Here is a 13820-nt window from a genome sequence, read left to right as displayed (position 1 = left end):
GGTAAGGTTGGGAAGAGTTTCGTCCTATCTTTTGTTAGTCAAGGATGCTTGTTGTGGGTTGCTCATTCCCATCATGCCTCCATTTCCCCTAGGTGAGTCATGATATCTTCCAAGTATTCACCTCCTGCCAAGTGTGACAGGTCATCGCCGATGACATCTTGACGTTTGGCCATTATTAGAGCCACATGCTGAGGAACACTTCTTCCATGCATGATTTCCTCGCCGGCATCATCGAACTGATTGAAGGTGATCAGGTGCCCGGGCGTAGGATAGTTAGCTCCAACAGATCTACATAAGAGTGTTTGCTCTCCTTGTCGACCCTAGGTGAAATCAAGACCATGTTGACGGTAAACAGAGAAAGAGCCGTTTCGGCGCGTTTTCATCCAAATCTAAGTTAGGCAGCTGCTTTGTGCCCTAGAACGGCCTCAAAGAGTTGATGTCCACAAGCAGTGACACCAAAGTCCCAAAAGCACGCATTTCCCTTGCTGTACCTGCAGGAAAACCCTGACCAGAGATCCAATAGGACAGCTCTCACCAAGAATAACGATGTGCCACGGCGTGCCAAGATCTTCTCGCAGCTTGGCTTCTACAACCTATCGCAGTTCATATGCTTTACTAAGATCATCGCATGGAACATGAGGGTAGCACAAACTACTCATTGTAACGGCCTCAAACATGAAACCTGGAGGGAGTGAAGCACCCAGCTTTCGCTGGGTTTCTCTTCTTTTTAAAAGAAGTCCACTACTATGTTGGTATGACTAAGCTGGGACTCCTGCTTTAAAAACCATTAGTTTCGCACTGTGTGCTACGAGTTGCAGAGATGATAGCCCAGGTATCCATGTAGGACTTCAATAGTAGGAATAGTTCTCCTGTTCCTAGGACAAGTGAACGTCGGACGAATTGTACGCGAACAGCAAGATATACTTGTCCTCTTATATGATCTTGATTCACGGTACGCCTTGCTTCAAACCTTTCATCTCGATTGTATGACCTCGTTCTATAAAATGGAGAACGAGGCCATGGATTAGATATGAGCTTAAAGCAGAACCCATGTTCAGTAATGTTTTCATCTGATAAAGGTTGATGTAAAACCAACGTATTGTTTACATCGATAGCTTGATGTTGTGACCCGACCCCGGCGGCGTAGCGACAAAGTGGAGATTTCGTGGCAAGTTGCACCGTACCAGTCAAGGTTCTGCGCGGCGCGTTATTGAGGTACAAACATCTGGTTCGCTATGCGCATCACATCATTTTACGTATACCCCGTCATACTCTGAGTTTCATCTTGTGGAAAAATGAAAGTACTTTGTGCCTAGCGAGCCCTGTATTGTACAATAACATAACTTATTTAACAGTAGACTGACAGTCACTGCATCACTGACAACGTCCGTTTGTAAGGTTCGAATGAAGACCCTATCGGTGTAGTAGAAGCATTATGCTTGATAGGATAGACATACCGTGGTCTTTTAGCCCTGAACACGATCAATTTATGAGGCAAGCGAAAAGACTAGAATAAGAAATCATTTTCAATCTCCTTCGTTTTAGCTGACAATGTTGTGCTCAAGTCATTTGTACGTGATATTGTAGACACAATGGAGCCAATCTGGATACAGAGGTCGAGTCTCAACGGCCCTCAGTATCGTAAACAGAAGATGAAATAGTACAGTACTTGTCGGGTAGTGGCTCATCACTCTTTTCCAAATTCATTCCCGAGCAACGGTCGTGGATTGGAGGGAGATACACCGAGAACCCTTCTGACCATTTCTTCAATACTACACACCCGGCCTTCATCGAGGTACTGTTATACCACAAGACAATCTTCCAAACTCGACGGCTTGCTACCAATCTGACCACCTAGATCTCCTGAGTATTTGAACTGCATCAAACACACGGCCTCACAGTCACGAGATAACGAGCATCAAAAGCTCCGTCAATTCCTTGGCAACAGGGACTTCTGCCACCCATGTACACCTGCCATGTGATTGAAGTTATGGCCAAGAAAGTTATCCTGATTCTTGTGTCGTCCTTTCTTCTGAAAGCAGAGAAAGCTGCTGGGCCGGACCACGCAGTTGAACAAATGGTCCCTGCTTGGTGGGAGCCATACAATGTGACGTGTCTGTTGTACGAAGGAAAATTCGTGAATTTCGGTGGATTACCATGAAAAAGCGACTTTACAAGACATACAGCAAGTCACAACAGCAGGGAAAGAAAGCTTAAAACTAGGAATCGTATCGCCAAGTCATGTAGTTCAATGCTTGAACAAAGTCCTTCTCTATGCTTGAACACTAACTACACCGAGAGGTTTGCAACACGAGGCATTGTAGATCAGCCCCCGATTGGTACCAAGTATCACATCGTCTAGTGTAAGCAAAGACTATTGCGTGTCGACTCTCCCTTACGGCTCCAAAAGCTAGTGCGCGGTCTCGAGCCAACACTGGTCCTAAACAATAATCGAAAAAATGGGAGGTGGAGGGGGGTACCGGATAATTCAAGGCATGGCTTTTAGCATGATCTCTAGGCTTGCTTCCAGCTATACCAGACTAACAAGATCGGCATCAAGGCGTTTTGTGTAGAGATACGAGGAAAAGAATAAAGTGAACCTCGGTCATGCTTACGAATGCAATCTAACAGTATTTAATATGAACCGCCCGACCCCCTTTCTCAGTCTTGCTATCACTCTCCAGCTGCCCCTTACTCTACCTACTGCCCCTATTTCCTCATTCCGACACCTTCCGGTAAAGGTTCCATAAGTGATACACAGCCATTATACAGCATTCACTTCCGGTGGGAGATATACCAAGCTGTGATCAAGGGTTAAGTTGTACTCTTAGCTTCTCTTTGATTTCCCGCCTCCCATGGCTCCGTCATCTCCAAGTATCCGGAAACAAAATGAAGGGTACCAAAACAGTGCGTATCCATCGTACCACATTCCTCGATCACAGTGTTAGGCGATCTACTCACAACTGGATCCAGGAATACGATTTGTTAACGGATTTGGCACTGGGAAACGACGAAGAGGTAGTACTCAATCACTCACTTAATTCCACCCCGTGTGTCCGTCTGTCTGCTAACATACAGAGCTCAGCCAGGAAAACATGCTCAGAGTGTCGAAAGCTTAGAAGAAGATGTGATGCTTTAAAACAATACCCTGAAAAATGCGCAAATTGCTTGGCATCTGGACGTCTATGCCGTATCCCTCCGTATCCTGATGACGAAGATTCTTCTAGGTTTTCGTTGAATCAATATCAGGAAGATAATAACAAGGCACCTGGAGACGAATCAATAAAAGAAGGCGACGGAGGTATTGGAATCTTGTACCAAGAAGGCAGTTCCCTCCAGACACCTACCTGTATCGACTCCAACCAGATACAGAATTTACCATTCGAGAGTGGATGTGATCCTTTGGAAGGACGCCGTGAGAACCTTTCCCACCAGGAAGCGCAACCCTACATTTGCCAACGAGGTGGGAGGGACCAGCTTTTGGGTGCTTCAGGGGTCTCAAAATTAGATAAGATGGGGTTTGGTAAGAGATATGTTATCGCATGCATACCAACAAAGTCATCTAATCCCGATATACAGCTTCAGGCTTTGTGCATCAAGAAGGAGGGCCTGTTGTTACGGATCAGGAAGGCCGTGATGAATCCCTCACTCAACCGACGTCAACTCCTGCTTCGAAATCGTCACTGGATATGCTGCCCGAAGGAAAGGCTATACAGTATCTAGACACCTATTTCACTCAAGTCCACCCATACATGCCACTGCTAAACAAAACGACATTTTATCGACAGTGGTACGGGGATCGGCAAGCCATATCACCGCTTATACAAGCGGCGATCTTTTCTATTGGTGGGATGCTGGTAGATGAGACGAGCGAGGGCCAAAGGCGGCTTGACATAGCTACCGGTACGTTGATAACCGCATCACTTCAACGTTTGCTGCGTCGTGAAGCTTACATATTCTAGGAGATATGCACCGTTACATGGACGCTCCAAGGTTGAGTACGCTACAGGCTATGTTACTAATCCTACAAGCACGCGGAATGTCATCCAATGCAGGATGTAATTACCAGTCTTGGCTCACAGTTGCGCAATGCGTACAGATGGGCAGGGACTTGGGCTTGGAACAGCATTTTGACAAACATCAAGCAGGTTGCTCATGTCAAAATACACCAACGGAGTGCAACATGATGACCCAGACCTGGCAGGTAGTTCTCGTATACGTAGCGATAGTTGGGGTCACGCAAGGTAATGTATTATTTGCCAAGTTTGATGGATCTATTGACTAACCAATTCAAGGCCGGTTCAACAACGCTTCTAAGACTAACACAGAAAGCTTGTCGTTGCCAACGTTTTTCTGTTTTTATGACGATCCAGAACACGCTCATTCGCGCGACTTCACCTTCTTCGCTCAGCTAGTGAAATCTATACCTGTGGCGATGAAAATCAGACAGAGACTCTCGATAGGAGACTTAACCGGCAGTGATGAGTTCTGGGCTTTAAAGTTCAGGCTCAACCAATGGTACGACAGTCTGCCTCCTAAGCTGGTCATACCACTACCAACAGATGGATCACCTCCAGACGTCCCATCCCATTTCGCTGGCAACATGCACGCGTGCTATTATCTAACGTTGATTCTGTTGCACTGGTCGCCTGATGCTCTGGGCGACCCTAATTCAGACGATAAAGTATACGCTTCTTATGTATCAGCACAGCATCTATGCCGCTTGCAGGAGGCTATTTTACACAAATTTGGTCTGTTAGGGTTCCAGACCATGCCAACGGCATTCGGATTCTTTCTATACTGTGCATCCCTGTGTACTTCCATTTTTAAGGTAAAGTTCTCAGACCGGAGCGCTACACGGCCATGCTAATATTTGCCTCATTAGAACGTATCGATGTTGCCAGATGCACATCTCAAAGAGGGTGCTCTCGAATTCTTAGGTAGGGAGAGAAACGTCCTAGAACGGCTCATGGAAGGTCGCTCTGGCCCTGAGCTGGTGAATCGGATCCAAAGTGTACGCAATCACACAGAGAAGGTATCGAGGCCGGACGCCAATCTCCAGGTAGTAGAGTTGCAGCAGAGCGATCCTTTCCCCAACACCGCAAAAGCAGCATTCCAGTTTGGACATACCAGGTATCTGAACACGGTTTAAACCTTAGATCATATTAGCGAGCCTCATTCCGCGATTTCTTTCGAGGGTCCGCAAGAAAATGGAATAGGCTCGAGGAGCTTACTGGGGGACTCCGAGGAGATTTGGAAAGATCTTGACTTCGTCTCGTTCAGCAATATTGATTACCCAGATGGCTTTTACTCATTCGATAAATATTAGTCTGATATGAAGGGATTCAACAGAATTAAACGGGAGTTAAAGCGAATGTACAACTATTGTTTTCTGCGCTTTTCGGGCACACATACGTGTCGTACAATTTGAGAGGGATTGTTTTCAGAGATTTGTGTCGTGAGAACCTTTAATAGAGAAAGAATGCTGATGTGCGTACTATGAACTTCAGTATGCGGCCATGCCTTGATGTGATGTTTGCAAATATATGTCCCATTCGTTTACAACTGAAGATTTATTTACTGTACTCGGTAATCTATTTGTTACTGTAAAGTCATACTCGCACAATCTTATTGACTTCCTACGAGAGGGGTCCAAGCCAGCCAAATGTGCAAAGGTCGTTCAATAAAATGGGTTACCCTGAATCTCGGCGATATGGATGAGGAGACGTATACGACGCTGAATAGCGCCTGACAGTAACACAAAGGTTCAGAAAGGTCGATGACAATATCAGTGTCAGTAGTGTAGTGGGAACGAGATTTATAACATCATGGAGGAGATGCGATATCTGGAGGGGGCGCTCAGGACATCACGCATGGTATTAATAGAGTAGGTTGAGGCAAAATGTCAATCTGTTCGATGGAGACTATGGTGAAATCTCTAACAGGGTCAGCATGCAGTACATAAAGTTAACTATCCTATCTAGTCCCTCTCTTAACTTTTGAGAGCTACTTTATAATGCAAAATTGTTACAAAAGCATCGCATAGAGACTATCCAAGTTACAGGAATGGACAGCATTCGAACAGAATCATGATGAGTTGTAGCAAAGACAAGGTAAAAGTAACAATGGATCCTTTGTAAAAAAAGCCGGGGTGGAATGTGCCAGACTTTGCTTTCGCCAACGCTTTGCCGGCTGTGTGTATAGTGACGACAATACCAAATAAAGCAGCGAATAAGATCAAAGCCAGAAGCCCAAATAATGCAGCTATCGAAGTTTTAAACGGGAAACGAAGGGGGTTCGCCTTTGATAGTGTAGTCGCAGCGAAAGTTAATATCGTACCGGATATAAGAAATGACTGCAATGATAAGGTACTTCCCAGGACTCGTTTCACCGGTTCCATGTTCACCGGTGTCATACCGTCCGAAGATGATGCAAGTTGATCCCATGGGACTTTATGGTCAACTGGGAATGCTGTACACTCTGAGAAGCCACTTTTAAGATCGATACACATGTACTTGGTGCCGAAACTGCAGCCTTTGGGAATGAATCCAGCAGCAAAGGTCTCAGCAGCTGCTATAGCGCTGCTTGCCTTGTCCTTTACGTCACCCGCCACTCGAGTGGCCTCAACTACAAGCGTAGTAGCATAGTTGGCGATATCGTCAACGCCTTCGACGATCTTTGTTGCTGGAAATGGGGCGTCCTGCAAAGGACCTGGCAAGCTACGAATTGATGGCGCAGATCCGAACTTGGTTTTGTGATTAGCAACTCATCCTTGAGAATACTTCCGGATGTCAGACACGTACCGAAAGCTCGAAAATACCTTTCTTCTCATTTTCGGACTTGGATAATATTATCAAGGTAACAACGGACACGGCAACGAAAATCCCTATATGAACTAATCCCCACAGAACTTTGAAGATTTTCATACTTGCTTATGTGTCAAGTCACGGCGATAGGGGCGCTAGCACATCATTGAGACAAGCCACAAAGCATCAGAAGTGAGGTTGCAGTATATATGAGCACGTTCCGGCCATTCTTGGACAATAGTCGAGCGAATTTCAATATTGGCCAAGTTTCCCCCCCTTCGTTTGTGGTACCCTCGAAAGATTACAGTCGCGATCGAAGTTGGCTTCTTCCGAGGTCGTCTTTGCTTGTTCCGCCTACTGCCTGGACTATAGGAGTCCTTCGATGAGCTTGATGCTGATTATCAGCTTCCTGCTCGACCACTCTAAACGACGCATAGAGCCGGGTGTCCAACACATCTTGTCGCCTTGGATAATGTCATGTAATCATTCACCTCTATGTGTTCGTGTATGGAAAGAAACCATGACCACCATTTCGTCCATATCACGATTGTTCACTTCGTTGCAAGGCAGGTCGACAGAATCTCGATGTTTACCACCTAACCCAGTACGGCACTGTATGTCCCGAGCCTAGTGAAAAATCGTGTATTCTGGTGCTGTTCGGATTACCCTGGTGGAGACTTTCACTGCACCAAGTTGATCGGATGGAGTATTTAGGCTAAGGATTAGTGCAGTAATGAGGCACAAGAAGGACAGTCTTGGTATCGACCATGAAAAGCTCCCTTGCCCCAGCTGAGCTGATCCCCTTTTGTTCAGCGGATGAAGTGGCTACGATGGCGATGACTAGGGCCAATGACACAAAGTTTGGTTTGTAATGTTGAAGGATGACGCCATCATGTCTACAATGACTGACACTGTTGATGCGTCTCACCTCTTTCCAATGCGGACTCCATAGAGCACCATCACTGCAATTCTAAAGGCTTGCAGCGACTGTATGTATTGCAGAGTCGATACTGACCAACTGCTGAACGCTGATCTGTCAAGTTTTACGCTGCTTACTAACTGAAAGATACTTTCCCAAGTCCCATCCTATTTCCACTGACTACCGCCTTTCTTCACACGCCAGAACCTTCACGCTCATGGTCCGCCTGGGCCCCTGCTGGCTTTGGGTGGCCGTAAGAACATGGGATACTGATAGCTGAAGCTGTCTCACAAAAGCAAGAAAGTCGACGACGGTGTAGAGGCCGTCCTCTGGACCAACCTCGTCCCATCTCAATTGGTCCAGTGACTCTACATTCTCATCCAATATAACCTCCATGAATCGAAGGTTGTCAGTTTCGAAAACCTTTGGGCTCGGCCTCTCTACTTCGTTTTTCCAAGGCACCCAATGCTTCCTCTTGATCCGCCAGTTTATAAGCCATAGCGTTTCGAGTCCACCAAATCTAATCCCATACACTATGTAGGAGCATAACGAGTCAAGGGCTCCGATCCAGGGAGAGTCTCGTAGACTCATGGCCCAGGCCGGATGGTACTGCCAGCCCACATGTCCCACATGTATCGACTTTGGGACTGTGTCGATGGGTGCGATATCATCAAATAAAGACCAGCTGAGCATGTCGGGACGGTCGAGTTGCAAAATGAAGAGGTCTTGACTTGGAGACACGATGACAGTACGTCTAGAGGAAGGGAGCCCCCCCGGTAAGCTGGCCTCAACGTTCAGATCGCCACAGACCATCTTTGTCTTCACGACCATTGGCTTCCTAGATTTGATGATATCTCTCATGACGTTATGCGAATGTCTGCAGGCATTCCAGACACCAGAGTCGACCAGATACGTTGAAGGGTTATTCTTAGTCCATGAAGCCAAGGTTTCTTGAAAGGTACAGACTCTGTTGGACATGGGAGCAAATGCCCACTTCGGCGCTGTCAGGTGGTAGGTAACAGCCCACGGGGCATCCTCGGCTGTGTTTTCAGATAGCTCCTTCCCCGACTTGCTGCTCAAGCTGAAAGTCTGTACACCAGGCGTTGTGGGACGGATCGCCAAGGTCCATATTTCTGTTTGCAGCTCTACTGGAAGTCTCGTGAAAAAGTGGAAAGCATCGAACATTTTCCCCGACTCAACAGAACTGACGGTCTGGAGGTAAAGAGAAGGAACTCAATTTTACCGGCCTTATCGTCGCTTTGTTTCATCCAGTCCTCGATGCCAGCTTTGAATAAACACAAAGAATTTCAAATTTAGTTTGCGAGCTTTTGTGTTCAAGTGTTGTTCATGACTGGTACAACGGTCACAGAAAGAATATTAGAAGGTAATCTGAACCCTGAATACATACCAACAGCTCAGAAGCTCAATTGAAACAAACCGGAGAGGAACCCTAGACGATTATGATTGTATGTAAGACTTAATCTTAACGTCCTGATTTGGCAAACGTAAAATATCATTTTCGGCAAATAACATAACAAGCAATATCTTGGACTTTAAGCCTATATTACCTAAATCGCCTGTTCAGTAATATGCTTTTAGTTGAGTCCGGATAACAATCACAAGAACTTCCATCTCTTAGCTTTGGTTCCTCAACTCTACATTCTCATTGCATATCATGTGGCCTTGTCGTGTAATTCCCTTTCTTTTGTTTATAGTTTCTTGTGTTGCTGAAGATAATAGCATTGTGCCAGTAAGGTCGATCGCTCCACCAAAGCCACAGAAAATAAGATCGCCAAATATAAGTAAGAGAGCTTCGATTGACTGTAGTGATGCTGATTCATCGATGACTGAATCCGATTTCGAGCTACTTGCAGACCTTTTCTGCGAGAATCTGAAAAACAGCAATGGGAAAATGGATGAGCTACAGTATACGAGTGGTCATACATTCTTAATAGGTCTGAGTATACCTTCTCTATTCTCTTCTTAAGTGGTTGTTACTCGGAACCTGGTGTATTCACTGCTTTGGCTTCCACGTGTAAAGCAGAACTTAGATCTATATGGAAAAAATGTAAGACTTTTGTTAACCATTCGTAATTTTCCTAATTCGGCTTAGGTGACGCATAGAATGGCACACGTGATGATATTTATTCATTGTATTTCTATATATGTACCAGAATCTAAGTCTCCTTAAATTGGTATAGTACCATATGTGCCAGAGGATAGTTTTCATGTTATTGTATCATGCATACGTAAAACGGTTTATCATAAACGGCCTTGTGCCTTATCAATTACGCGATGAAATAGGTTGTCCCTCCTCTGCCTGCCTTTTTTTTCTTCGTTTTATGTTTTCTTTTGTTTTCCGAGCCTTAGCAGACGCCCAATTCTCCCAACCTTCTCGTTGTTTTGTAAAAAAGAAAAAAAGAAAAAACGAAGGAAAAAGAAAAACACAAAAAGGAAAGTATTAACCAACCGATTCCTGCAGTGCAAAAACACATATTGTACACCAAGTGGCCTCTATAAACTTTACTTCTCTCCTTCCTAGAGCCGTCAACTTGTGGTTCTTCCCTGGTCGGCCACATTGCCTCATAGCATACATCAAACTACACCTTGATTTCGCCTGTGTACTTACGGCTTTTTTATAGCGATGTGCCTAACCGTTAAGCCGCAGGGCAAAATATCAGGCTATAATTACCCATGTGAGCGAATAAAGTAGTGCTTACAGATGCCTACTGAGCCTCAGTGGTTGATCAATGTCATTCCATCAATCCTCGGTTTTCACTCACGAGCAGAACGAATCTTCGATACCTCAGTAGGGCTCCACTATAGTGTCAGTCGCTGCCAGATCCGTCTGGCGGGTAGTCACAGATTCTCGTCCAGTTAGCAACAATTTTCTACATCCTTGTGTAGGACTAAAAATGCAGTGAAATCTGTAGTCGTCCGCGCACTGGCAGTTGAGTTCTCTTAACCTGTACCAGAAGGCGATCAATTTGTAAGTGATAGACGATCGCTATATGGAATGTTGTCTTGCCGCACACCTGTTGTGATTGAGGCAGGGTAAAGTTCAGTCAGTCACGGATTACAATTAACATTTGGATCTATTCTATGTTGCGAAAGACTGCTTCTCTAGCGGTATTCGGTTGTGATCAGGGCACCTATATTGTCTGTGGTAGTTCACCTTGTGGAGTTGAGACAACTGACCTTCAAAAACCTTGAAGTTGTGGAGTTGATTTGGTCGTTAATTACTAATTAAGTTCCATCAGCACAGCTGCACTCAGGTCAGATGCGATTAATCAGAGGACGGAGTACGTCCATACTCGACCGGCCAAGTTCGGTACCAGATAAGTTTGGATGACAGCCCAGAACTTCCTCTGGAATAGTAGACAATTCGCACCGACGAGTCATTCTGGTTCGATCAGTCTATAACATCAATGGTGTCTGCTGTCGGCCCCGATGATGACCGCCGCGGCATGACCTTCATTTATGATCTCGGCATATCTCGGTGTTTATCGAACGGCAACTAGGGCTCATTAATTTCCTTTCACGTAAAACAACGATTAGTTAAACTTTTGTACAGTAGGCGACAGACATGGATAACAAGATCTGCAACGCAGCCCACCGGGGCAGATCTGACCAATCAACGATACGGTCTGTCGGTAAGCGATATTATGGAAATAAGCCAATCGTATAGACTGATCTTGACAGACGATTCTAGGAAAGTCTATTGTCATAGACTACTAGGGTTCAATGACATGGTCTGATAGACCATTTCTTTAAAATAGCCATAGTAGTTACTGGCTGGCTGTCACGTTTGTCGCTAAGGTACTGGCAAGCTATAATCAGAACTTGACGCGATGCTCTTGACACGTCGTCTTGCCTGAACGCGTAGCCAAGCACCAATTAGAAATCCAGATTAACCCTCTGTCAAGATTGAGCTTACCCCAACGCTAGCCCGTTTCTTGACATTCATGTCTACCCCTTTTCAAAGATCAATTTTGCCCCCTGCAAGGTGTGGCAAATGAAATCAATTTAACAACAATTGATTTTGCACTGTAGCACTAGGAAAGTGAAAGGTGATCCGACTGCCAGTTTTTTCCCTCAACAACCAATGCCAAAGACAATATCAGATGCCATTGATAGCAATGTTGTTGCTCAGCCTTATCACGTTGTTTTCCTGGAGATAGATCAAGGCTACACAACAGAGAAAACACGGTATTAAATACTTTGACACGAGTCACGACACAGCCTCAGAGCTGTGTGTATGTGTGAAACCGTCAGAATCAATGCAGCGCTCCGAAGTAGGAATGGCATATCCTTGCTTTTCCAACCATTCCGCTAGCCCTGGACTCTTTCCCGATTCATGGATCCCCGCCATCTTCCCAAAAGTAACGCGGTTGCTAAGACCTGTAGCAAGCAATGTGGCATTTTGCATTGGTTTAGGGATTCCATACAATTGAAATCTGAGGTGGAATGATCCAACAACACAACAAGATAAGTCGGGGAAACAAAAGAAATATCGTTCTTTGCCATGTTCGTCTTCCGCAAGAACAGGACGCGTGACCAGTTCGCCCCAAAGTCTTTGGCTTCTGGAGTTGCTCGAGCAAGTCTCGAGACTCATTTTCGACGCCTACTGGACAATTCATGACGTAGCCCCAATAGGATTTGGCGCTTCCGCCTTCGCGCGAAATGGAGGTCCTGCTTTCAAGGCGATTCTCAAGATATGAAGAACCAAGGTGGACGCAAATTCCAAGGAGCGAAAGTCCGTGGCTAAGTAGTTAACAACAAAAGACTATACTTCAATACTGCGAGAGCATTTATGGTCATCGACCTTCCCCCTGAACCTTTCGCGCTTTCGATGCTGCAGCGCTTACACTCGGTCACGGGAGCTCGGCACCTATTCATGTGCTTCTCAATTTCCCAGAGTAATTTCCGGGTGGCCGCACAAGGTGAGAGGGAGTAACAGTCGGTGTAAGAAAGGTCGGTTTCACTGAGATCTTATTGGGTAGTCTCGAAAAGCCACAGTGGTTAATCATACCCGGTGAGCATCAACCCCGCACAGAAGCAAACAAGTTTCATTTGCACTACCGTTAAGTGAACAGGCTTGAAGCAAAACCATCGTTTTAGGACAAGATACCATATGAGAGGAGATGGAAAGCGGGGCGCAGTGACGTAAACTTAAGGCCCCAGTAGAACGAAAAGGAAATACGTTATGTTTAAGAGAGTTTTCAATGATAATTTACATAAATTATAATTTCTTGTGTAGGGTACATGCCCTTCCCATATCATTTCCTTTCCTTCTTCCTGTTGAGAACAGACCCACTGTGATATCACATTGAACAATAACATTCCGCTGCATGGCCCTGTCAACATCAGTGGAAATGGAAGTGGCTGCATATTTTCACCGGGGCAGAGAACAAACAACAGGTCGTGGCGTTCTGGACCGCTGTAGTCATCACTCGTTTATGTGGTGTGAGGTTTGGAAGATGTCCGCTTTTTCAGTAAAGCGGGGTAATAAGACATGCGTGATCGGTTTATTCGTCAGCCATCCTCTACAGAGTCCCGGCAAGATAGCAGCTGTCACAAGATTAGTATATGTGCTCGTGCGAACTTAGAAATGGTCTTTGATCCGAGTGATGCAATCTCTTAGGCATCGTACCGGGCAGGCACAATTCCTTAAAGGTCTCACAATTAGCAACACGGCGACACAGGGCCTTAAGTTGAACGGGATTAAGCTCTTGCCACTCCTTTTTCGAAAGGTAGAAGGTGGGGCCTCCGGTCAGAGGAATGAACATTAACATCCCAGGAAAATCACCGCGAATCCAGTTCCACATCCCCCCTTCGTCCGAGCCCAGTAACTGATTGTCAGGACGCAAACCCAGACGCCTGGAAGGCTCCACCTCTATTATCTTACCAAACACGCACTTGGAAGGAACCGTACGCATTTATCATCTTCAATCTGTCGAGTGACAGCGAGTCTGGCGTGACGAAGTTGGAATTTACCCAATACAGATTCCGAACTCACGTTCGTCAAATATGATGCAGATTGTTTTATTTCATCATTCGTCATTCTCACTATTCAATTCCACTCGTCAATTCCA

General features: G+C 45.5%; 2 protein-coding genes across 2 annotated transcripts; both read right to left on the bottom strand.

Moving 5' to 3' along the window:
• Positions 1-6275: 6275 nt before the first annotated feature.
• Positions 6276-6926, bottom strand: FIESC28_05968 (uncharacterized protein; the record flags this gene model as incomplete). Its single annotated transcript, XM_031160113.1, has 3 exons — positions 6276-6355; positions 6418-6745; positions 6804-6926. The coding sequence occupies 3 exons, from the start codon at positions 6924-6926 to the stop codon at positions 6276-6278; spliced, it is 531 nt and encodes a 176-aa protein (XP_031015828.1).
• Positions 6927-7905: 979 nt separating this feature from the next.
• On the bottom strand, positions 7906-8910 carry FIESC28_05967 (uncharacterized protein; the record flags this gene model as incomplete). The annotated part of the gene is made up of 1 exon (XM_031160112.1): positions 7906-8910. The coding sequence occupies one exon, from the start codon at positions 8908-8910 to the stop codon at positions 7906-7908; it is 1005 nt and encodes a 334-aa protein (XP_031015827.1).
• Positions 8911-13820: the final 4910 nt, after the last annotated feature.

Source organism: Fusarium coffeatum (assembly GCF_003316985.1).
Source record: "Fusarium coffeatum strain FIESC_28 chromosome Unknown BRIP53273_contig_129, whole genome shotgun sequence".
Taxonomy (NCBI): Eukaryota; Fungi; Ascomycota; class Sordariomycetes; order Hypocreales; family Nectriaceae; genus Fusarium; species Fusarium coffeatum.
This window is presented reverse-complemented; position numbering and strand designations above follow the sequence as displayed.